The 27,036-nt window shown below is 40.7% G+C and overlaps 1 protein-coding gene across 1 annotated transcript in view; it reads left to right on the forward strand.

Moving 5' to 3' along the window:
* Positions 1 to 27,036, forward strand: part of LOC128685694 (uncharacterized protein C2orf42 homolog) — a 72,821-nt gene that overhangs the window by 14,316 nt on the left and 31,469 nt on the right. The window contains exon 3 of the mRNA XM_070088121.1: positions 26,221 to 26,418. Within this exon, the coding sequence (XP_069944222.1) occupies positions 26,221 to 26,418 (198 nt within the window). The remainder of the gene's footprint in view (positions 1 to 26,220; positions 26,419 to 27,036) is intronic.

The following is a 27,036-nucleotide window of genomic DNA, read 5'->3' on the forward strand; positions in this document are numbered from 1 at the left end:
CTAGATAATTCCCGTACTCATCCAGAAGGTTTGTTGGATGTGACCCCACATGTAAAAGTTATATTTTTACCTCCAAATACAAGATCTTTAATACAACCACTGGACTGAGGAATTATTAAGTCATTCAAGTGTAACTACACAAGAAAAGTGATGAAAAAACAAGTTGCATGAGTGGACTCTGACTCCAACCTGGCAGTACCAAGCTTCTGGAATAATGTATAATGTACTGCAGGGTAAAGGAAGCCATAGATCCATTACAGAATTTATGCACACTCCAATACATCCATCGACTTTAGTACCAGAACCTCGACCATCCACTTCTTCCGACAACCAGCAACGATCACCTTGACCTAGTAGGGCCACACCATGCATCTCCACTCTCTTCACAATCACTGACATACTCCAGCAACCACAATTTAAGGTAAATACTAATATTTCTGTTGCATTTGTAGTCTTCAGCAACAAAAACAACATTATTTTTTTTTTTTTTTTTTTTTTTTTTTTTTTTTTTTTTTTTTTTTGTAATATCAGGATGTCTGTAGAAAGTTGTTTGGCTTTTGGGGATGTCTCAGGAATGTGACTCTATTTTCCCCATAAGTTCTTCAGTTTATGTAACACGGATTTATCTAACATGACATTTTCAGGAACATAACTACCGTGTAATAGGAGGGTCTCCTGTAAATGATTAATTGGTATAGTTGAAAACCACTGTATTAGCAAAACACTGTTAAGTTATGTGCTGTAAAGTAGAGCCTGCCTGTATTACAGTATTCAGGAAACTACTACTACTTCTTTAACAAACTGGCCATATCCCACTGAGGAAGGGTGGCCTAAAAAGAAAAACAAAAGTTTCTCTTTTTAACTTTAGTAATGTATACAGGAGAAAGGGTTACAGGTCCTCCATCACAAATCCGGCAATCAAACATCCAGTTCCATCAGTTATTCGGCACTAATTTCGGCTAGCATAATTTAAAATTTCCAGGGTTGCCACACCAACCTGCTGGTACTGTTTGGTGGCGCTACTTGCTGCATAAGTCCTTCCAATTTCTTTTTCTCCAGTTATTGTTATAACCTGCTTACTTTTAGCCCTTGCCATGGTTCCAACGAATAAAAGAAATGATTCTCATTGTGTAAAGCACATACACAGTACATTGTCCATAGAAGATAAGGTGGCTTTGAAGCCACTGTTGGTTGCTGTGAGCTCAGTCTCATGATGCAGTGGGAATATTCTTTATTATTATGCTAATATCAACATACTTATTTTCCTATCACACTTGTTCTAATATGACACAATAAACAATATAAATAACATAAAAACAACATAAATACTCCAGAATGAATAATACAGTGGTCCCTCGCTTTTCGTAGTTCTCGGTAATCGTAAATTTCGCCAATCATAGGGGTATTTTCGTATAAACGTGGACTCGCTTTTCATAGGTTGACTCGCGAATAGTAGTCTGTCCGGGACGCGTACGCACGGTGTGAGCCAGGGCAGCCTCCCTACCCAGCCAGTCTGGCATTGTTTACCAGTGAGTGAAGGTCCCCTCAAGTGCTCCTACGAAATATTTCATAATATTCCACTCATTTTAGGGCTTGCAAGTACTAAATAAGCTACCATGGCTCCAAAGAAAGCTCCTAGTGCCAAGCCTGTGGTAAAGAAGGTGAGAAATATGTACAGTGACAAAGTCTTAGGCCATTTTAGGGAAGTGTTAAAGAGACGCCAGAAACAGAGCTCTCTCCACAGTTACTTTGCGAGACAAGACTAGAGTGACTCTTTAGGTGGTCCTAGTGGCATTAAGAAACAGAGAAGAGAAGCAACCCCAGAGAAGCAATTGGTACCTGAGGTGTTGCTGGAAGGGGATTCCCCTTCCAAACTGTAAACAATCCAATCTCTCTCCTCCTCCAGTCTCCCATACACTAAGAAGAATCTCCAATAAAGGTAAGTGTTATGCTGTTAATGTTTCATTCATCATTTCCCATTGTATTGTTTATGTACTACATGTATATTTCATGTAAAAAAAAATTTTTGTTTTAATACTTCTGGGTGTCAGGAACGGATTAATTGCATTTACATTATTTCTTATGGGGAAAATTGATTCGCAAATCGTAAATTTCGTTTATAGTAGCTCCTCCAGGAACGGATTAATTACGAAAAACGAGGGACCACTGTAATTGGCATAATACCGAGCAGTTCAGCAGAGGTGTAAAGAGGATATGAGATACAAGTACCATTCTCCTATCCCTGCCTCGGGGGCTTTTATTAGAGAAAACAGAGTTTCACTTTACGGCGTTCTGCTAATACGGACATTTCAAATTATGACTAAAACTTACTATATGGCTCCCCCACCTGACTTTCTAATACGGTCACCGCACTCCACCCAGTTTGTTTACATTCTCTGTGAGCTCCGTAAGCACAATGTCTCTCCATTATGTCTGAAAACTCCAAAATTTCAAGTGTTTTTAAAAGTTATTCATATTTTATGTACAGTGGACCCTTGGGTAATGGCGGCATCGGCTAATGCCAAAATCGGATAGCAGCACGTTTTTGCGTCAAAATATTGGCTCGGCTAATGCCCAAGAACTCAGTTAAGGGCATTCGTCCCGAACGTGTCTGCGTGGCCTGAGCCCATGTAAAGCAGTGTGCCATTGTTTACAAGCCTGCAAGGACGATTCCTCGTGTACATGCGATATATTTTGTATTCCATTGTTTTTAGTGCTTGTAACTGCTAAATAAGCCACCATGGGCCCAAAGAAAGCTTCTAGTGCCAGCCCTGTGGTAAAGAAGGAAAGAAGCACAATAGAATTCAAGGAAAAAACTCGTAGCAAAGTACCAAAGTGGAGGAGGAAGAGAGAGGGGTGAATGTGCCTTCTGTAGTGATTCAGTGATTCTACGATATGTATGATATTAAAGCAGCAGGCATCGATAAAGGCTATAGTGCCAACCAGCGATAAAGTGTAGAATTAACAGTGCAGTAAGTAAGTTAAGCGAGTAAGTGATAGAAAAATGACACTAAAGTAACTCTCCAATGTTGTTGAATGTGTATCAGTCTGCTGAACATATGCTGGCCTGCTATGTATCTTCCACCACCCTAAACCTCTGCCAGCATCTCCTCCATCAAACTAACTAATTAAACTAACATCTCCTCCAAGGTAAGTGTAAATATAAAAGGACCCCAATGGAAACACATAAGTCACTTTGACTTTTTTGGGTTATCCTAGGTACTTTACCCATATGCTGCTATGTATGATAATCTGTGTACATAACTGTATTTGTGTATACCTGAATAAACTTACTTACTTATTTATAAATTAAAATGTAAATATTTTTTATTTATAAATTAAAATGTAAATATTTCTTATTTATAAATTGCATACATTGTTTAAGTGTGATAGTGTTGGTGGGTTCTGCTGGTGCCTCCATCACCACCACCACTGTGCATGGCTTCTCTCAGTGATCCTTATAAACCCAACAACAACACTTCAATCACTTACTCCTCTCATACATTATGACATATTTTATTCATTCTAGAGCATATATCATGTTTTTGTGTTATTAATATTGTTTATTATGTCATATTAGATGAATTTTGATAGATAAATAAGCTGTAGAGATGATAGTACAGTGGACCTCCGGTTCGCGAAGCCATCAGTATCCGATAAATCCGGTATCCGAAGCATTATATCGCAAAAAATTTGCCTCGGTTCCCGTTACAAAACACGGTATGCGATACGATTTGTACGAGACGTGTCCAGTGTTTACAAGCCAGCAGGTGTGCGCACATCTAAGGATACATTCGGTACATTCCATATTATCACTTGTTTTTGGTGCTTGTTTCTGCAAAATAAGTCACCATGGGCCCCAAGAAAGCTTCTAGTGCCAACCCATCGAGACCAAGGGTGCTAATGACTATTGAAATTAAGGAAATGTGTGCAAAGTGGCTTGAAGTGCAAACCTTTTTTGATGAAAATCACCCTGACACAGCTACTGCAAGCCGTGTTGGCAACCTGTACACTGACAATGTTGTGAACCACTTTAGGAAAGTCATAAAGGAACGAGAGGTACAGGCTTCTATGGACAGATATGTTGTGCGACAGAAGTCCAGTGACTCTCAAGCTGGTCCTAGTGGCATTAAAAGAAGAAGGGAAGTAACCCCGGAAAAGGACTTGCTACCTCAAGTCCTAATGGAGGGGGATTCCCCTTCTAAACATTAAAAGCTTCGACACTCTTCCCTCCTCCCATCCCATCAATCATCACCAGATCTTCCTTAAAGGTAAGTGTCAATTATTCTATTGTGATTATTCTATTGTTATTATTGTTATTGTAATTATTATATTGCATTGAACTTAATATATCATGTGGTAAAAGTTTTTTTTTCATACTTTTGGGTGTCTTGCACGGATTAATTTGATTTCCATTATTTCTTATGGGGAAAATTGATTCACTTTCCGATAATTTTGGTTTACGATGAGCTCTCAGGAACGGATTAATATCGTGAACCGGGGTCCACTGTATTAGCGTCGTATTGAAGCATAATAAACTCATCTCCCTCTTGCCTCCTACCTGTCTTCCATACACCAACAAGAGTTAATAAAGGTAAGTGTGATGTTAACCCTTTCAGGGTTTCGGCTGTACTAGTATGGCTTATGTGCCAGGGTTTTTGATGTACTAGTACTCATAAATTCTAGCGCCTTCAAATTTCACGGAAAAAGGCTGGTAGGCCTAGATGTGAGAGAATGGGTCTGTGTGGTGGGTGTGCGCAGTAGAAAAAAAATCTGGGACCCAGTGGCGCATTGTGGGAACGCCATATTAGTACGCCTTGCAGTAAGAAGCTCCTCACTCCTCGGCGAATTGGGACACTTTTGTTCCCCAGTGACAGTTCTAATACAGATGGAAGTGCCAGTGAAGATGAGTTTCAAGGTTTTGGTGAGGTTTTGACCGAGACTAATGACCATAATATCGGTAATGGTGAGGAAAACCCAGACGACCCTCAGCCTTCCACCTCTGGTGCTGGGCCGTCTTGTTCACGCTCAGTTGTACCAGAATCAAAGAGGAAACTCCTATTTTCCCAAATCCCAGACTCAGATGTGAGCATTTGTGATGATAGTGATTATGAACTACAAGCTCTTCAAACTAGTTCCAGTAGTGATAGTGAAATGCAATATTCCCCAGTGAAGTGTCAGTATATACGACGATATATGCGCTCTGGTAGTGTGCCATATGCTATTCCAAGGGGAAGGAGTATATCTCGGAGTACATCCCATGGCTGTACAACAGGAACTGACAGTGAAAATGATGATGATACTGTTGCAGTTGGGATGGAAAATGTGCATGGTGGTGCCAGCTGTGAGGCACCAGCAGTGGCCCATGCTGCCACCCACACTGCCACCCATGCTGCTGCCTCAGCTGATCTACAACAAAGGCCACCATCCCCCACCCACTCACCCACCACACCAGCCTCCACAACCACAACCTCCACAATCACAACCACCTGTCATTGTCCAGTACCCACCAGCAGACTGCATGTGGGATTGGCAGGAAGCTGTCAGTTTTGTTCCAAATCCCCACCAGTTTGATGACAGCCAAAGTGGAATACGGCCATGTTGTACACTGGGAAACAATGCCACTGAACTGGAATGTTTCCAGTTATTCTTTGACGAACCCCTGATGGAAAGTGTTGTCGTGGAAAGCAACACATACTACGAGTACACCATGGCAAACACAATACTTTCACCAAAATCATGTCTACACCAGTGGAAGGAGACAACTGTGGCTGAGATGTATCTTTTCTTTGCCACAATAATGCTTATGCCACATGTGTATAAGCACAGTGTCAAATCATTCTGGTCAACAGACCGCATTTCCATTGTAATAATGGCCGACGTGGCAGGTTGTGTAGCGGGCTAGCTGCAGGATTTTCAAGGATAGCTCCTGGTCAAAGAGGCTGACTAGGTCCCTACTTAACAGAACTCAGTGTGAATGCTTTGAGAAGATACCAGAGCAGCGAACAGACATCCCAGTGCATCGTTTCAGCATAAATAGTTGAAATGTTGTGCAGTTTTAGAGGGTTTGGTGTTGCAGAGTCAGGACCAGTCAGCGCCTCCCCCCCTCTCCGCTGGGGGGGAGGGGGAGGGCGTGTGTAGTAAACAGTGACCCTCTCATAACTCCTCACTCCTGCACATCTCCCCCGCCTCACCCACCCAACTCCCAGCGCCACCCCATCTGTAGAGGGTACTTCTCCCCTAACCCACGATGTCAGCGATGGCACTGCAGCCGCAGGGAGTGCCGGGCTCACAGGAACTTCCACTACAGGGACAGCATCGTGGAGTTCGACCGCGAGGCAGCTGCCAGGTGTGCCACAGGCAGTGTGTACTCAGTTCCTCAAGCTTCAACATCCGTGCACACGAGGGCCTGGGATCTTCAATCAACTTGGCGTCCACCAGGATGCTGACATGTCCCTAGGACAGCTCTCCATCGGGCTGCTAACAGAGTCACTGGCTTCTTGGACCTCTTGGGGAGGGTCGATGGTGCTCGTGCAAGCAGCAGATCCCTGGGCAACTTGCTGCTGTTTGCAATGGCTGTCTACCGAGAAGAGACAGGCACCTAGCAACATCTGTTGTTGGGGCAATGGATGAATACCCTACTATGTTTGTTAACTGCTCATTACTCTGTAATTTGTCTATGATTGTAATCATGTCATAACGTGTTTATCATTCATTACCTTTGAAACTTGTCATGATTGTGACCAGCTCTACCTGGAGCTCTTTACCTTTGTAAATTCTCATGATTAATGTGTTTATGATTCATTACCTTTGCAATTATTCATGAGTGTGACCAGCTCAACCTGGAGCTCATTACCTTTGTAACTTGGTCATGATTATGACCAGATCTAGTTCATTACCTTTGTAACTTGCTCAGCTATCAAAACTTTGGAGTCCAGTCCCTGGACCAATTATGTACCTCTGTAATCTTTTGACTACCGCCCACAGAATGGGTATGGGGTGCATAATAAACATATTAAACTAACTCAACAGACCGCCTGATTGCAACCCCAGGTTTCTGTGATGTAATGCCAGTGAATTGATTTGTGCTACTGTTACGTATGCTTCACTTCTCAGACAAAACCAGGCCTGACAGAAACAACAGGTTATATAAGATTAGGCATGTGTTTGTGTATCTGAAAGAGAAATTCAATATGTATTTTTATCCCTTCAGGAAGCTTGTAATTGACGAGTCTTTGATTCTGTTCAAAGGAACTCTCTCTTTCAAGCAGTACATACCAAGCAAGCAAGAGGAAGCGCTTTGGTATAAAGTTGTTTGTGCTTTGTGATTGTTACAGTGGTCTGGTATTGGATATTATTGTGTACAGTGGAAGTTACACATTGCAAAATACCAGGAAGTTATTGGGCATCTCTGGTGATGTGGTTAGAACAGTGATAGAACCATACCTTGGTAAGGGGCATATATTATATACAGATAACTGGTACACAAGCCCCACACTCAGTGATTTTTTGCAAGTGAACATGACAGACGTGTGTGGCACAGTGCGTGCAAATCGGAAACATATGCCCAGGTTTGACGCTGGCACTCGTAGAGGTGAGGTGCAGGTGTTTGCTGCCAATGACATCATGGCATTTCGGTGGCATGACAAATGAGATGTCACACTGTTGTCATCAGTTCACCCTAATGAAATGGCAGACACTGGCAGGCAGCATAGAGAAAGCAATGAACCCATTCTAAAACCTGCAGCTGTGATGGACTACACCCTCAATATGCGTTCAGTGGACAAATGTGACATGCAGATTAGGTTTGCTGATTGTGTTCGCAAGAGTTATAAGTGGTACATAAAACTCTTTTTCCATCTTCTGGACATTTCCATGCTGAATGCTTATAATATGTATAAGATGAGCACCAGAAACAAACCACCATACGGCGAATTCTGTTTGTCTGTCATCAGACAAATAGTATTCAAGTACCAAGGAACAGCACCTGCAATAGACCGCCCACCAAATTTTCAACAACTTCCTTCTCGTTTGAAGCATGGTGATCACTTCCTGGTAAAACTGCCTGCTACTGCTTTCAAGAAAAAGGCTCAGAAAAGGTGTTACATCTGTGCACATACAAAAAAACGCCCACAACAACGCAGAAACACTCGTTTTATGTGTGAGGAGTGTAAAACACCACTGTGCATGACACCATGTTTCAAAGAGTTCCACAGGCTGTAGAACTTCTAGAAACATTCGCTGTGACTGTATATGTGTATATAAAATATAGAAAAATAGTAATAAACAACATTTCATATCGTTTGTGTAAATATTTTCTGTAAACAAAACAATGACAACAGTGTTTATGCCGTTTTTGTGTAGTATTGAAAAAGAAATAACTTGCAAAATACTGATTATATTGATCTCACAGGCCATAAAAGTTACTTGGAAAAAGAAAAATTAAAAAAAATAATAGAAAATAGTACATAAAATACTAAATAAAAGAATACCGGGTGACGGCAGTCGGTGATGTTACCACATGATGCGCATTTTCTGTCAACTTCACGCCTCCATATCTCGGTAAGTATTGATGGTAAATTTTTTTTTTTTACCCTATGATGTTTAGAAAAAAAAAATTTCATAAGAAAAAATATATATATATTTTTTTTTGAAATTTGCCCGACCCTGAGAACAAGTCTCTGACAGGGCCTGTCGACCCTGAAAGGGTTAAATGTTCATTTATCCATTTTATTAGTGCTTTATATTTATTTGTCATTGTTTTCTGTATGTATATCTATATTTAGTCTTTAAAAAAAATATTTTTTGTTAATACTTTTGGCTGTGTGAAATGGATTAATTGGATTTCCATTATTTCTTATGGGGAAAATTAATTCGGCTAAAGGCAAAACTGGTTGAAGGCAAACTCTCTGAAACAGATTAATGCCATTACCCGAGGGTCCACTGTACAGGTCTCCCAACCGCCAAATTCCCAGCCACCAAATTCCCAGCCGCCAAATCATATTCAAGTTTCCCGCCACCTGTGAGTCCCTACTACCCTCCCACCGACCCCCGCAACTAGCAGCCAGCCCTCCCACCACTCAGTGTGGTGAGTGTTTTGTTTGTTCATTATTTGCTATTAAACTACAGTATAAATAATGTAAACCCATTCATGACTGCATATTGGAATGGCTATTTGGACAGGTATTAGACAGTGACATCATGTGTTTACTCTTGAACACAGCAAAGAATCAAACATTTCTGCTACTGCTAATAATAACAATAGTAATAATAATAATAATAATAATAATAATAATAATAAATACGATATAATTGAAGGAAGTTGTACAAAAATACGAGGGAGTGGTTGACACATCGTCAGTGTGGCTTTGTTTATGCTGGAGTGAACATTAGTCTCCCTGCTCTTCCAAACATTTCACAATAATTCATTGTGTTTGGTGCTTGTAGATTGAGTGCGACTGGAGTGGTAGAGGCAGTGGTTGAGGCAGTGGTTGAGGCAGCTGTTGAGGCAGCTGTTGAGGCAGCTGTTGAGGCAGCGATTGAGGCAGTGGGTGAGGCGGCTGTTGAGGCTGCTGTTGAGGCAGCTGTTGAGGCAGCGATTTAGGCAGTGGTTGAGGCAGCGATTGAGGCAGCTGTTGAGGCAGCTGTTGAGGCAGCTGTTGAGGCAGCGATTGAGGCAGTGGTTGAGGCAGCGATTGAGGCAGTGGGTGAGGCGGCTGTTGAGGCTGCTGTTGAGGCAGCGATTGAGGCAGTGGTTGAGGCAGCTGTTGAGGCAGCAATTGAGGCAGTGGGTGAGGCAGCTGTTGAGGCAGCGATTGAGGCAGTGGTTGAGACAGCTGTTGAGGCAGCGATTGAGGCAGTGGTTGAGGCAGCGATTGAGGCAGTAGGTGAGGCTGCTGTTGAGGCAGCGATTGAGGCAGTGGTTGAGGCAGCGGTTGAGGCAGCGATTGAGGCAGCTGTTGAGGCAGCGATTGAGGCAGTGGGTGAGACAGCTGTTGAGGCAGCGATTGAGGCAGTGGGTGAGGCAGCTGTTGAGGCAGCAATTGAGGCAGTGGTTGAGGCAGCTGTTGAGGCAGCGATTGAGGCAGTGGGTGAGGCAGCTGTTGAGGCAGCGATTGAGGCAGTGGTTGAGGCAGCTGTTGAGGCAGTGATTGAGGCAGTGGGTGAGGCAGCTGTTGAGGCTGCTGTTGAGGCAGCGATTGAGGCAGTGGTTGAGGCAGCTGTTGAGGCAGCGATTGAGGCAGCTGTTGAGGCAGCGATTGAGGCAGTGGGTGAGACAGCTGTTGAGGCAGCGATTGAGGCAGTGGGTGAGGCAGCTGTTGAGGCAGCGATTGAGGCAGTGGTTGAGGCAGCGATTGAGGCAGTGGTTGAGGCAGCTGTTGAGGCAGCGATTGAGGCAGTGGGTGAGGCAGCTGTTGAGGCAGTGGTTGAGGCAGCTGTTGAGGCAGTGGGTGAGGCAGCGATTGAGGCAGTGGGTGAGGCAGCTGTTGAGGAAGCAATCGAGGCAGTGGTTGAGGCAGCTGTTGAGGCAGCGATTGAGGCAGTGGTTGAGGCAGCTGTTGAGGCAGCGATTGAGGCAGTGGGTGAGGCAGCTGTTGAGACAGCGATTGAGGCAGCTGTTGAGGCAGCGATTGAGGCAGCGATTGAGGCAGTGGTTGAGGCAGCTGTTGAGGCAGCGATTGAGGCAGCAGTTGAGGCAGTGGTATTTAATAACATACATGTTATTAATAATAATAATACATGTTATTAATAATATGTACTATTATTATTTATAACATATATGTTATTAAATACCACTGCCTCAACTGCTGAATTATTGTGAAATGTTTGGAAGAGCAGGGAGACTAATGCTCACTCCAACATAAACAAAGCCACACTGACGATGTGTCAACCACTCCCTCGTATTTTTGTACAATTTCCTTCTTCAATTATATTGTATTATTATTATTATTATTATTATTATTATTATTATTATTATTATTATTATTATTATTATTATATTATTATTATTATTATTATTATTATATTATTATTATTATTATTACTATTGTTATTATTAGCAGTAGCAGAAATGCTTGATTCTTTGCTGTGTTCAAGAGTAAACACATGATGTCACCGTCCAATACCTGTCCGAATAACCATTCCAATATGCAGTCATGAATGGGTTTGCATTATTTATACTGTAGTTTAATAGCAAATAATGAACAAACAAAACACTCACCACACTGAGTGGTGGGAGGGCTGGCTGCCAGTTGCGGGGGTCGGAGGGAGGGTAGTAGGGACTAGCAGTGGTTGAGGAAGTAGTGGAAGCATTGGTGGAGGCAATGGCGGAGTCTGTGGTATTTAATAACATGCATGTTATTATTTAATAACATACATGTTATTAAAGCATAACATGTATATTTTTAATACAGTTTATGACATTTTCCTGTATTTTATGATTGTTCACGGTTCAACAAGTTAAGGAAGCAGTATTGTATTATATTTCCCTACAATATATTGGGGCACCAAACATTCACGGTTTTTCAACATTCGTGAGGCTCTTGATCCCCTAACCCTCGCGAATGTTGAGGGAGACCTGTATACTCTGATAATTATACTTATGTATACCTGTACCTAAATAAGCTTACACACTGTGCTAGGTTGCAGGTACACATTAAAATCAACAAGAGTGTCTCAAGTCTCGAGATGCCATATTAGTAATAATAATAATAATAATAATAATAATAATAATAATAATAATAATCACTGAGTCTCATTAAATGTCGTGTATTACGTTAATATACACATTTTCATTAACCCAGCTATGATGTTTTTCTCAAAATTATATAATAAACACGATACATAACATATAGAGATGATAAATATACCCCACAGTAGAATGAATAAACATAAATATGAGATGTACAAGTGATGGCAAGAATAATGTTTTCTCTAGTCCAACATAAGAGAAAATGTGTTACTGGGGGTAACTGTAGAAAATTATTCCCTTTGTATGCCTTCACTCAGAGCATCACTTCTTCTAAAAATGGTGTTACATGAGAATGGGAGTGTTCCTCTTTATTTATTCTACTGTATCAACGTAGAGACAACTTGTACACACTGTAACTTGTACACAAACCAGATGTGTTCGCCTGGTTTGTTTATAAAACTCATGTTTGCTTTGTTTGCTCTGGTGGCCTGGTGGTTAACGCTCTCGCTTCACACGGTGAGGGCCTGGGTTCGATTCCCAGCAGAGTAGAAACATTGGACGTGTTTCTTTCCACCTGTTGTCTATGTTCCCCATCAGTAAAATGGGCACCTGGGTGTTAGTCGACTGGTGTGGGTCGCATCCTGGGACACTGACCTAAGGAGGCCTGGTCACAGACCGGGCCACAGGGGCATTGACCCCTGGAACTCTCTCCAGGTAAACTCCAGGTAAACTCCAGGTAGTGTCCTCTCTCATGTACTCATTCTCTCTCTCTCATTTACTCGTTTTATCTCGTTTACTCACTTCTGACCCTACATTAAGACTACAAATATTTTATGGTAAGTAATGAGTGAACTGTATATGCATTTTATTGCTCTGAGATGCTTAAATGTCATAGACTATTATGTGTGGGTGGGTTGGCCTGGTATTGTATGGTAGCCTGACTGTCTACCATATATACCACACTTGATTTCTTACAATAAATACTACTCCTCTCACCCTAGATTAAGACTACAAATATTTTAAGGTAAGTAATGAATGTAGTATATGTGTATTATACTTTTTTATTGTTTTTTTTAATGCCTAGTTCTATTGCTAACTTAACCCTTTGACTGTCGCAACCCCAAATCCTGAGGTGCCTCCTGGTGTTTACCTGGAGTTTACCTGGAGAGAGTTCTGGGGGTCAATGCCCCTGCAGCCCGGTCTGTGACCAGGTCTCATGGTGGATCAGGGCCTGATCAACCAGGCTGTTACTGCTGGCTGCACGCAATCCAGCGTACGAGCCACAGCCCGGCTGGTCAGATACTGACTTTAGTTGCTTTTCCAGTGCCTGCTTGAAGACAGCCAGGGGTCTATTGGTAATCCCCCTTATGTATGCTGGGAGGCAGTTGAACAGTCTTGGGCCCCTGACACTTATTGTGTTGTCTCTTAACGTGCTAGTGACACCCCTGCTTTTCATTGGGGGGATGTTGCATCGTCTACCGAATCTTTTGCTTTCGTAGAGAGTGATTTTTGTGTGCGAGTTTGGTACTGGTCCCTCTAGGATTTTCCAGGTGTATATAATCATGTATCTTTCCTGCCTGCATTCTAGGGAATACAGGTTCAGGAACTTCAAGCGCTCCCAGTAATTGAGGTGTTTTATCTCCGTTATGCGTGCCGTGAAGGTTCTTTGTACATTTTCTAGGTCAGCAATTTCACCTGCCTTGAAAGGTGCTGTTAGTGTGCAGCAATATTCCAGCCTAGACAGAACAAGCAACTTGTAAAGTATCATCATGGGCTTGGCATCCTTAGTTTTGAAGGTTCTCTTTATCCATCCCATCATTTTTCTAGCAGGTGCGAAATATTTGAAAAAAGAAAAATAAAAAAATTTTTTCTTATGAAATGATAGAGAATCTTTTCCTGATGGTAATGACACCAAAAGTTAGAAATTTGATGGAAAACTTATGGAATTACGCTCTCGCGAAGTTAGTGACCTCGGCGATATTTACGAATTGGTGATTTCTCCCACTTTGAGTCCTATTTTCGGCTAATTCCATTGTTCCAGTCTACCAAACTCATAGCTATTTCTTTAGCACTCCATTTGTTCTATCGGTTGAGTACAAGAAACTGCCCATTTACTGATTTCAACTACCCAATTAAGTGGTCAGAATTTAGCAGTTTGGCCAATTTCACACAAATTAAAAATTATGCCATTTTCAAAATAGGGTCCAGAATGAACAATGCAGACATTCCTGGCTCTATAATAACATTTTCTTTGTTCATCAGTCACGTCTCCAGGCCCCTCTGATATTACTCTTGCTGTCTGTTTTGAATTTTTATTCAAACAAAAAATAGAAGATTTACTGTTATGCAGACTACTGCAATATTGTAATAATTGTGTAAATAATGTCAACCCATTCATGACTGCATATCAGAATGGCTAGTTGGACATTGGTCAATGGCGTCATATGTTTACTCTTGAACATCGGCAAAAATCAAGCGTTTCCCCTACTTTGAGCTCCATTTCAAGGTCCTCTTCCTATTAACCCTTTCAGGGTCCGTCCCGTAGATCTACGGCTTTACGTTCAGGGTCCAAACCGTAGATCTACGCCATGAGCTCAGCTCACTCTGATAAACTGTGAGTGGTACATTTGGGCCTAGATATGAGAGAATACATCTATGTGGTATGTGTGCACCACATAAAACAGATCCTGCAGCACACTGTGTATAATGAGAGAAAAAAACTTAAATCATGATTTTTCGATTAAAACAGCAACTTTGCAGTGTTTTTTCGTATGTTTTTTATAGTTGTATTTGCGATTTCTTGGTCTCATTTGATAGAATGGAAGACATATTACAGAAATAGAGATGATTTTGATTGGTTTTAGCACTGGAAATGGCTTGAAACTGAGCTCAAAGTAGCGGAAATGTAAAATTTTTGCCGATATTCAAGAGTAAACAAACGACCTCACACGTCTAATACACGTCAGCTGGTGGGTCTAATATACATTCACAAATATGGTGATGATATTTATACAATTATTACAGTATTGCATAACAGTAAATCTTCTATTTTTTGGTGTGAATAAAAATTCATTATGTGAATAAAAAATCAAAATGGAATTTATTTGTAAAGCCTCAAAACATAACTAATGAACAGAGGAAACGTTAGTTTAGTGCCAGGAATGCCTACATTGTTTATTCTGGACCCTATTTTGAAATTGGAATATTTTGAACTTTGTGTTAAATTGGCCAAATTAACAATTTCCGATCACTTTATTTTGTAGTTGAAACAGTTGACTTGGCGATTTCTTGTGCTCAATCGATAGAATAGAAGTAATACTAGTGAAATAGCTAAGAATTTGGTTGATTGGAATAATGTAATTGGCCTAAAATGGGAGTCAAAGTCGGCAAAATCGCCGATTCGTAAATGTCGCTGACACATCAAAATTCGCGAGAGCATAATTTCGTCAATTTTCCACCAAATTTCGTACTTTTTGTTTTATTACCTTCACAAAAAGATTCTCTACGATTTCATAAGAAAAAATAAAAAATTTTTTTTTTGAAAATTCTTGGACACTGGTGCGTGACTCCAGATTTGGGCCTTGGACCCTGAAAGGGTTAAAACCAATCAAAATCACCTCCAGTTCTATAATATGATTTCCATTCTATCAAATGTGAATACGAAAACGAGAATATAACCATAAAAACTATACGAAAATACACTTCAAATTCGGCGTTTAAATCCAAAAACACGGTCTGAGTTTTTTTTTTTCCTCATTATGCACTGCTTGCTTCAGGATTTTTTTTTATACTGTGCACACTGACCACAGACCCATTCTCTCATATGTGGGCCTACCAGCTTCCTCCTGCTTGATTTGAATCCGCTAGAATTTTTGAGTATATGTATGCCAAACACATTGGCTCGTAAGACGTATATATACGACCGAAACAGTCAAAGGGTTAATATATGTTAATGTAAATTTGTTATCTAGTATTTATATGCATTTATAAGTGGAAAAAAAAGGTGTTCCACCTTATGGCGATTTCTGCTTTACGGCAGTAACCTGGAACCTCACCTGACGTATATGGGGGGCCCTACTGTATAGGACATGGCTAACTGTGATGTTCACTCGTAATGCACCATAAGACTGAAACGAAAAAGCTATTTTCTTTATATAGATTATCATACATAGCAGCATACGTGTAGAGAACCTAGGATAACCCAAAAAAGTCAGATAAAGTGACTTATTTCTAGTACCTGACTTGGGCTTGCCATATATGATTTTTAGTAAATAATTTTTTTCTCAGTTGAGCAATGTGTGATGGAAAGATGCTTCTTAACGTACACCAAATATGAAAGAAATCGGACCCTAAATAACGGAGTTCATTTCTCAGCCATTAGCCACCCCTTAGCGGTGTATTTTCGTATGGCTTTTATGGTTGTATTCTCGTTTTTTTGTCCCAATTGATAGAATGGAAGATATATTACAGAAACAGATATGATTTTGATTGCTTTCACGATGAAAAGTACCTTGAAATTGAGCTCAAAGTAGTGGAAATGTTCGATTCTTTGGTGATGTTCAAGAGTAAACAAGTGATGTGACTGTCTAATACGTGTCCGCCTGCCAGTCCAAATTCCAATACGCAGTCACGAATGGATTGATATTATTTATACAATTATTACAATAATGCCATAGTCTGCATAACAGTAAATCTTCTAGTTTTTTGTGTGAATAAAAATTCCAAATGGTAAGCAAGAGTAATATAAGAGGGGCCCGGAGCCATGACTAATGAACAGAGAAAATGTTATTTTAGTGTCAGGAATGTCTGCATTGTTTATTCTGGATCCTATTTTGAAATTGGCATCTTTTGAAATTTGTGTGAAATTGGCCAAATTGCCAATTTCTGACCACTTTATTGGGTAGTTGAAATTGATGAATGGGCAGTTTCTTGTACTCAGTCGAGAGAATAGAAATAAATAATTTTATTCAGGTATACACAAACACAGTTACGTAGATTATTATAGCAGCGTATGTATACAGACCCGAGGATAACCCAAAAAAGTTAGACAAAGTGACTTTTTTTCCAGTACCTGGCTTGGGCTTGCCGTACATATATAATTTTTGGTAAATATTTTTTCTCAGTTGTTTGTTGGGCTATCTTATTGAAACTTGGGCAGTGTATGATGGAAAGATGCTTCTCAACATACATCAAAAATGAAAAGATTGGGCAATAATGGAGTTCACTTCTCAGCCATTAGCCTCCTCTTAGTGGTATATTTTCATATGGTTTTTATGGTTGTATTCTCATTTTTTTTGGTCTCATTTGATAGAATGGAGGATATATTACAGAAATAGATATGATTTTGATTGGTGTCATGACAAAAAGTACCTTGAAATTGAGCTCAAAGTAGTGGAAATGTTCGGTTTTTGCCGATGTTCAATGAACTTTCTTGTGTAAGCCAATTTGGTTAACTTTATGAAGTCTATTCAAGCTTAACCACTCTGTAATCCAGCAAACTCAATAATCTGGCACACTACAGGTCCCAATGATGGCAGATTTGTGATGGCAAACCTGTACTAGGATTTTAGTCGCTTCTTACGACATGCATGGCTTACGGAAGAAGAATTCTGTTCTACTTCCCCATGGAAATAAGAGGAAATAAACAAGAACTAGTAAAAAAATAAAAGAAAACCCAGAGGGCTGTGTGTGTATATATATGCTTGTATATGCATGTGTAGTGTGACCTAAGTGTAAGTAGAAGCAGCAAGATTTACCTGAAATCTTGCATGTTTTTGAGACAGAGAAAAGACACTAGCAATCCTACCATCATGTAAAACAAGTACAGGCTTTTGTTTTACACTCGACAGGATGGTAGTACCTCCCTGGGTGGTTGCTGTCTACCTGGAGTTTACCTGGAGTTTACCTGGAGAGAGTTCCGGGGGTCAACGCCCCCGCGGCCCGGTCTGAGACCAGGCCTCCTGGTGGATCAGAGCCTGATCAACCAGGCTGTTGCTGCTGGCTGCACGCAAACCAACATACGAGCCACAGCCCGGCTGATCCGGAACTGACTTTAGGTGCTTGTCCAGTGCCAGCTTGAAGACTGCCAGGGGTCTGTTGGTAATCCCCCTTATGTGTGCTGGGAGGCAGTTGAACAGTCTCGGGCCCCTGACACTTATTGTATGGTCTCTTAACGTGCTAGTGACACCCCTGCTTTTCATTGGGGGGATGGTGCATCGTCTGCCAAGTCTTTTGCTTTCGTAGTGGGTGATTTTCGTGTGCAAGTTCGGTACTAGTCCCTCTAGGATTTTCCAGGTGTATATAATCATGTATCTCTCCCTCCTGCGTTCCAGGGAATACAGGTTTAGGAACCTCAAGCGCTCCCAATAATTGAGGTGTTTTATCTCCGTTATGCGCGCCGTGAAAGTTCTCTGTACATTTTCTAGGTCGGCAATTTCACCTGCCTTGAAAGGTGCTGTTAGTGTGCAGCAATATTCCAGCCTAGATAGAACAAGTGACCTGAAGAGTGTCATCATGGGCTTGGCCTCCCTAGTTTTGAAGGTTCTCATTATCCATCCTGTCATTTTTCTAGCAGATGCGATTGATACAATGTTATGGTCCTTGAAGGTGAGATCCTCCGACATGATCACTCCCAGGTCTTTGACGTTGGTGTTTCGCTCTATTTTGTGGCCAGAATTTGTTTTGTACTCTGATGAAGATTTAATTTCCTCATGTTTACCATATCTGAGTAATTGAAATTTCTCATCGTTGAACTTCATATTGTTTTCTGCAGCCCACTGAAAGATTTGGTTGATGTCTGCCTGGAGCTTTGCAGTGTCTGCAATGGAAGACACTGTCATGCAGATTCGGGTGTCATCTGCAAAGGAAGACACGGTGCTGTGGCTGACATCCTTGTCTATGTCGGATATAAGGATGAGGAACAAGATGGGAGCGAGTACTGTGCCTTGTGGAACAGAGCTTTTCACCGTAGCTGCCTCGGACTTTACTCTGTTGACGACTACTCTCTGTGTTCTGTTAGTGAGGAAATTATAGATCCATCGACCGACTTTTCCTGTTATTCCTTTAGCACGCATTTTGTGCGCTATTACGCCATGGTCACACTTGTCGAAGGCTTTTGCAAAGTCTGTATATATTACATCTGCATTCTTTTTGTCTTCTAGTGCATTTAGGACCTTGTCGTAGTGGTCCAATAGTTGAGACAGACAGGAGCGACCTGTTCTAAACCCATGTTGCCCTGGGTTGTGTAACTGATGGGTTTCTAGATGCGTGGTGATCTTGCTTCTTAGGACCCTTTCAAAGATTTTTATGATATGGGATGTTAGTGCTATTGGTCTGTAGTTCTTTGCTGTTGCTTTACTGCCCCCTTTGTGGAGTGGGGCTATGTCTGTTGTTTTTAGTAACTGTGGGACGACCCCCGTGTCCATGCTCCCTCTCCATAGGATGGAAAAGGCTCGTGATAGGGGCTTCTTGCAGTTCTTGATGAACACAGAGTTCCATGAGTCTGGCCCTGGGGCAGAGTGCATGGGCATGTCATTTATCGCCTGTTCGAAGTCATTTGGCGTCAGGATAACATCGGATAGGCTTGTGTTAATCAAATTTTGTGGCTCTCTCATAAAAAATTCATTTTGATCTTCGACTCTCAGTCTGGTTAGCGGCTTGCTAAAAACTGAGTCATATTGGGACTTGAGTAGCTCACTCATTTCCTTGTTGTCATCTGTGTAGGACCCATCTTGTTTAAGTAGGGGCCCAATACTGGACGTTGTTCTCGATTTTGATTTGGCATAGGAGAAGAAATACTTTGGGTTTCTTTCGATTTCATTTATGGCTTTTAGTTCTTCCCGCGATTCCTGACTCCTAAAGGATTCTTTTAGCTTAAGTTCGATGCTTGCTATTTCTCTGACCAGTGTCTCCCTACGCATTTCAGATATATTGACCTCTTTTAGCCGCTCTGTTATTCTTTTCCGTCGCCTGTAAAGGGAGCGCCTGTCTCTTTCTGTTTTGCATCTACTCCTCCTTTTTCTTAGAGGAATAAGCCTTGTGCATACATCGAGTGCTACCGAGTTAATCTGTTCTAGGCATAAGTTGGGGTCTGTGTTGCTTAGTATATCTTCCCAGCTTATATCGGTTAGGACTTGGTTTACTTGGTCCCACTTTATGTTTTTGTTATTGAAGTTGAATTTGGTGAATGCTCCCTCGTGACTAATCTCATTATGTCGGTCTGGGGCTCCGCGCATACATGACTGAACCTCAATTATGTTGTGATCTGAGTATATTGTTTTTGATATGGTGATATTTCTTATCAGATCATCATTGTTAGTGAAGATGAGGTCTAGTGTATTCTCCAGTCTAGTAGGCTCTATTATTTGCTGGTTTAAATTGAATTTTGTGCAGAGATTTAAAAGCTCGCGTGAGTGTGAGTTTTCATCAGAGCTGCCTCCTGGGGTTATTACTGCAACAATATTATTTGCTATATTCCTCCATTTTAGGTGCCTTAAGTTGAAATCCCCCAGAAGCAAGATGTTGGGTGCAGGAGCTGGAAGGTTTTCCAGACAGTGGTCAATTTTTAACAGCTGTTCCTGGAATTGCTGGGATGTTGCATCCGGAGGCTTGTAGACTATCACAATGACTAGGTTTTGGTTCTCGACCTTTACTGCTAAAACTTCCACTACATCATTTGAGGCATTTAGCAGTTCTGTGCAAACAAGTGACTCTGCAATGTACAGGCCAACCCCCCCCTTTTGCCTGTTCACTCTGTCACATCTGTATAGGTTGTAACCTGGGATCCATATTTCATTGTCCAAGTGATCCTTTATGTGGGTCTCAGTGAAAGCCGCGAACATTGCCTTTGCCTCTGCAAGCAGTCCACGGATGAAAGGTATTTTGTTGTTTGTTGCTGGCTTTAGACCCTGTATATTTGCAAAGAAGAATGTTATCGGACTGGTGGTATTGTTGGTACTGGGGGGGGATTTTTTTTCCGGCATTAGTATCTGTATCTGTTGGTTTGGAGTGGAGGCCATCGACTGTGGTTCCACTCCAGGAATGACTGGATTTGGTGTACGATTTCTGCCATTTCCTGCCAGTTTTTTTTCCTTCCTGGCACTAAAAAACCTCTCCCTCTTGAGTGGCTGTGGCTACCCAGGTTTTCCCATGGCCTGGATGTTTTGTATCTTTTTGTCCCCTTTAGATGGTATGCCTGGCAATTTAAATTATAGCACAGTCTTTCCTGTACTGAAGAGGTACACAGTTCAGGGTGAAAAAGCTTACAGGAAGGGAGTTTGCATTTTCCTGTTGTCATATGGGCATGGCATTTCCTAGGGTGGTCATAGTTGCACGTCCCATCTGTTTTTCCAGATTTCCCATGCCAGCAGATACCGAGTGCATAGTATGTGCACAGGCTTGGTTTCCGTTTGCCTTGGGTTTCTGTGACTGTATTCCCTGTTGGTGCATGTTTCCCTGTCTTACTTCTATCCTCCCTAGCACCAACAATGGAGCTCCCACCATTTGTTTTTGGTAATATATCCTCACTATTGCTAGTGGAGTCCTCTTGTTTGCTATTTCCTGCGGTATTTCTAGTTTGCAATATTGGTTTTATCTTATCTTTGACTACACTTGTTTCCCTACTATGGCTCCTGTCCCCTATGCGGTCATTCATATGTATTCCTTCCTGCGTATAATTCCCGACTACCTGGACAAAATCTCCAGCTTCACCATTACTGTCTCCCAGGACAGCATCTCCAGCTTCCCCATTACTGTCTCCCAGGACAGCATCTCCAGCTTCACCGTTACTGTCTCCCAGGACAGCACCTCCAGCTTCACCATTACTGTCTCCCAGGACAGCACTATCAGCCCCCCATTTACTGACTACCAGGACATCATCTCCAGCCTTACAGTTTCTGACTACATGGCCAGTATCAAGGGCAGTACCATTCAGCCCGGACTTTTTATGTTCCCATCTGTTGTAGAAAGCTTCCAGGTTTTCTATGAAAGCAGCTTTGATGTTGACCTCTTTTAATACCCTTGTGATTTTAGTCCACAGATTTATCTCATTTGGGCATACCCAAAAATACTTCCCTGTTTTAATACTGCTTGTAGCTAGTTCTTGGATATCTGCACAAGGGGCGTGACACCAATTTCCACAGAAATGACAATTTATGCATGTGGAAGCCCGTTTGTTTGACTGACCACAGACTACACACAGCTTCATAATGATTTGAATGGTTTATTTACTGCAATTCTACTAGCAACCTCTTGAATATTCTATTAATAACCTGCTAGGTGGTGCACAACGAAACCGTTTGAAACCAGTCCAGGGTTCGGACCAGTCAAGGGTTCGGACCAGTCTATCTGATCTGATCAGTGGGTCACTTATTTAAACCATACTGGTCGGTGATTTGAGCTAACACATGAAGGATCTACTGGAAATTATCTACCCGAGTAATATGTGATTTGATTGATACAAAAGTATAACTTGCGCGTTGAAGAGCCGGTGACTGCTGGCACTCCTACAATGACGAACGGTCGAGCCTCCACCTTTGTTTATCAATCGCTGTATCTAGCTTCTCTATTTTTTTTTTCCGTCTCCACCACAATAAAAGCTATATTATCACTATAGTTGACTGGTGCAAATTTTGGAGGAAGGGCGCTTTTTCTGTAGTAATAATTGCTTCTCGTTGTGTATATTGCGACCGCTGGTAACTACAGGTTATATGAAATTCACAGTAACGTCTGGTATTTCAAGAAAAAGAAACTAATGAAAGTCACTCCACTTCACTAAGTACCATTATAATACTGGTTAGTTGCTACTACAACACTGTATTCTGCTATTCACTGGTATCACTAGATTATATGCGAGTACACTAGCAGGCCAGGAAGATTATTAAAAACAGCTGACCTGTGGTAAGTTTCTGGCGACTTCTGGCACCTGCCTCTATAGGCTTATCACTTCATTTACAAATTCACCTGTTTTCAAATGACACTTTAGCCTTTATCATCAATATACTAGGGAGCCACTGTAGTATACACTATACACTATGTATACTCAATGCTTTCAGGGAGACTTTCTTTCCTCTGACATGAAAAGTTCAATTATTATTATTTTTTTCCACACGGGACACAGGCCTATGATTCCCCTCTGGCAGTAAACTCTGCTACGCAGTGCACACTAATTCTCCTTTTTTTGACTCAGTATATAATGTTTTCCGCCCAAGATTGGTTCCAGGCGCTAGAGGGATGTATCGTATAGGATTGATGACACAAATTAAAGTTCTAGCACGTAAGAGCGACCGTGAAAACACGAGAAAACCGGGAGCACAACGAGGCACGCTATTACCTACTATTCTAGAAACGTTATATTGTATATGAGATATTTACAGGCGGGCCCTGCTTTATGAAGCTTCACTTTACAGCATTTCACTAATACCATGGTTTTCAGTTACAGTGGTACCCTGAGTTTTGGCCATAATTCATTTCAGAAGGCTGTTCGAGTGCCGTTACTGAACGAATTTGTTCCCATAAGGAATAATGTAAATTAGATTAGTCTGTTTCAGACCCCAAAAATACACTTGCAAAAGCACTTACAATAATACACTTACATAATTGTTCGAGTTGGGAGCTGTACAACACTCAGGTTACCACTGTATACCCATTCTTCGTTTATTCAGGCTTCTTACAATAAATATATTCACCACTCATTATAAGCCAAGGATGAAAAAATTTTAAGGTAAGTAATGTGTGTTCTGTATATGCATTTTTTAGGACAAACTATATTGCTCACTTATTATATGATAAACATGTTATCAGGCTTTTATATTCATTTGAAAGTGAAAAATGGCTGTGGTACACTTTACAGCAATTTTCACTTTACAGCAGTAACCTGGAACCTAACCTGCTGTATAAGCAGGGCCCTCCTGTATAATGATTTATTTTGCTACAGAAAATAGGGAAAAAATCCACTTTTCTGGCTCTCATCATCTCTCTTCCTTAAAAAATTCCCTTAGCCAATGGGCCATATATCTGATGTTCATGGAAATTTTGAATATTCTTAGTGTTTTCTCATCAGCTACTTATTTGTGATTCATCATCTACTAGGACTGCTCCTTCCCTAAGGTAGGGCCTTGAAAACATGTTCTCATTGTCTGTCTCACTGGATCCTATGGCAACTAGTTAGGACTATGCACCGGTATTTCAGTTTCTGTTTGTTGACATCTTGAGGTCAAAAGAACAAAAAGGCACAATACCGTGACTGAAACAATACACAAATAACCCTCACATAAGAGAAAGAAATCTAGGTAGTAGGTTGGTAGACGGCAGCCATCCAGGGAGGTACTGCTGTCCTGCCAAGTGAGTGTGAAACGGATACCTGTAATTGTTTTACATGATGGTAGGATTGCTGGCATCTTTTTTCTATCTCATAAACATGCAAGATTTCAGGTACGTACATCTTGCTACTAATACTTACACTTAGGTCACATTACCCATGCATGTACAAGCATATATATACATACCCCTCAGGGTTTTCTTCTATCTTCTAGTTCTTGTTTATTTCCGCTTATCTCCATGGGGAAGCGGAGCAGAATTCTTCCTCTGTAAGCCATGCATGTTATAAGAGGCGACTAAAATGCCAGGAGCAAGGGGCTAGTGACCCCTTCTCCTGCATATATTACTAAATTTAAAAAGAGAAACTTTCATCTTTCCTTTTGTGCCTTTCTGCCTCGGTGGGATACAGCTGGTTTGTTGAAAGAAGAAAAGATGTATGTAAGTTATTATGTACACTGATATGTATGCATTCTTTTTATATACACAGACATGAAAGCAAAATCCATGGAGAAGTGGAACAGAATTCTTTTCCTGTAAGCTGTGTGTCGTAAGAGGTGACTAAAATGCCAGGAGTGAGGGGCTAGTGACCCCTTCTGTGGTATATACAGTGGACCCTGCGGTTTACGATATTATTTCATTCCAGAAGTATGTTCAGGTGCCAGTACTGAACGAATTTGTTCCCATAAGGAATATTGTGAATTAGATTAGTCCGTTTCAGACCCCCAAACATACACGTACAAACGCACCTACATAAATACACTTACATAATTGGTCGCATTGGGAGGTGATCGTAAAGCTGGGGTCCACTGTATTACTAAATTTAACCCTTTGAGGGTCGACAGGCCCTCTCCGAAACTCGTTCTCAGGGTCGGCCAAATTTAAAAAAAAAAAAAATTATTTTCTCTTATGAAAAGATAGAGAATCTTTTCCCGATCATAAAGACACCAAAAGTTTGAAATTTGATAGAAAACTTACGGAATTATGCTCTCGCAAAGTTAGCGGTCTCGGCGATGTTTACGCATCGGCGATTTTGCCCACTTTGAGCCCCATTTTCGGCCAATTTCACTGTACTAGTCGACAAAAAACATGAATATTTCGCTAGAACTCCATTTTTTCTATCGAATGGATGCAAGAAACCACTCATTTATGAAATTCAACTATCTAGTACAGTGGTCAGAATTTAGCAATTTTGCCAATTTCACACAAATTTCAAAAGATGCCAATTTCGGAATAGGGTCCAGAATAAACAAGAAAGACATTCCTGGCACTAAAATGACATTTCCTCTAGTCAATAGTCATGTCTCAAGTCCCCTCTTATATTCTTTTGCTTTCCACTTTGAATTTTTATTTTCACAAAAAATATAAGATTTACTGTTATGCAGACTACTGCATTAGTGTAAAAAATGGTATAAATATTATTGGTGCACTTGTGAAAGAATATTAGACTCACCAGTTGACGTGTATTGCACGCTTGGCACGATTTGTTTACTTTTGAAGTTTGGTAAAAATCGAACATTTCTGCTACTTTGAGCTCAATTTCAAGGCACCTTTCTTTGTAAAACCAGTCAAAATCATCTCAATTTCTGTAATATGTCTTCCATTCTATAAAATGAGACCAAGAAAACTAGAATACAACAATAAATACCATACGAAAATACACTGCAAAGTCGCTGATTTATTAAAAAAAAATGGTCAAAGTTTTTTTTTTTCTCATTATGCACTGTGTGCTGCAGGATTTTTTTTAGACTGTGCACACTGACCACATAGACCCATTCTTTCATATGAAGGCCTACCAGCTTTCTCCCACTAGATTTGAGGCCGCTAGAATTTATGAGTACTAGTACGTCAAAAACCCCTACGCGTAAAACGTACTAGTACGACGAAAACCCTCAAAGGGGTTAAAAAGAGAATATTTTATTTTATTTTTTGGGCCACCCTGCCTCAGTGGGATATGGTTGGTTTGTTAGAAGAAGATAAATGCAAGCTGATTGCCTACACTTGATTAATTTTTTCCATGTGGGAAGGAAGTACAGATAATACTATAGATAAGCATTTATAACTTATATTTCATAAGGAAAATTATTTATTTTATGTTTCTACATTCAAGATTTATGCAAATTAGTCTTGAAACAATTGATTTGCATGTAGGGGAATTACAAGTATGTTCTGTAATACTAAAGATCAATCTTCATCAAGGTTTTGCACCCTTTCAGATTTATTCAGCCCGTGTACGAGACAAAGGTCCAGACTATCGTGGCTTTGTTCAGCTTCCCCTCATCCAGTCCATGGATGGGTCCGGAGATATCTTCATCGGTGCAGAATCTCTCGGGGACCCAGTGTTGCTTGTGCAGATGGGAGCCAGGTGTTATGTAGAACCCTGTCAGCGAAATTTTGAAAAATTAATGGTAAAGGTGTGTTTTTTTTATTCAATCGGGAATAATTCTGGTAAATGCTTACTGGATATATTGTGATCGTTTATATAGTTAGCGGCTTTCACTATCTCTCTTAGATGTAGTTTAACCCTTAAATGGTCCAAAGAGATCGATGTTCAAATTCGTAGTGCTACAAAAGTAGATCTACTTTTTTTTACATATTTTCAAATATAACAAAAAAAAAAATGTAGATAAAAGTTTTTTTTTACACATTTTCAAATGTAAAACAAAAAAGAAGATCTACATTTTTTTACATACTTTCAGATGTTGAAAAAACTTATATATACGTTTGGACCATTTAAGGGTTAACTCCTTTTAGAGATGCTTGTATGTCATTATCATTTCTTGTTAAGAATTAATTATTATGGTTTATTTATTGACAAAACTTTCTAAAGCCAAGAATTCATACCATAAAACTGAGCATAAGGAATATTATTATGATGAGGATGATGATTACAATGATGTACTTGAAGTGGTAAATCTGTGAGAATTATTCAATGTCATGAGCACTGGTTGCTTGATCCTCCATACACTAATCTTAAGACATTACCTGTCTAAGTTGTCCTTAACCCTTTGACTGTCGTAGGTCCCTTTCTG

Source organism: Cherax quadricarinatus, chromosome 23 (assembly GCF_038502225.1).
Source record: "Cherax quadricarinatus isolate ZL_2023a chromosome 23, ASM3850222v1, whole genome shotgun sequence".
Lineage (NCBI taxonomy): Eukaryota > Metazoa > Arthropoda > Malacostraca > Decapoda > Parastacidae > Cherax > Cherax quadricarinatus.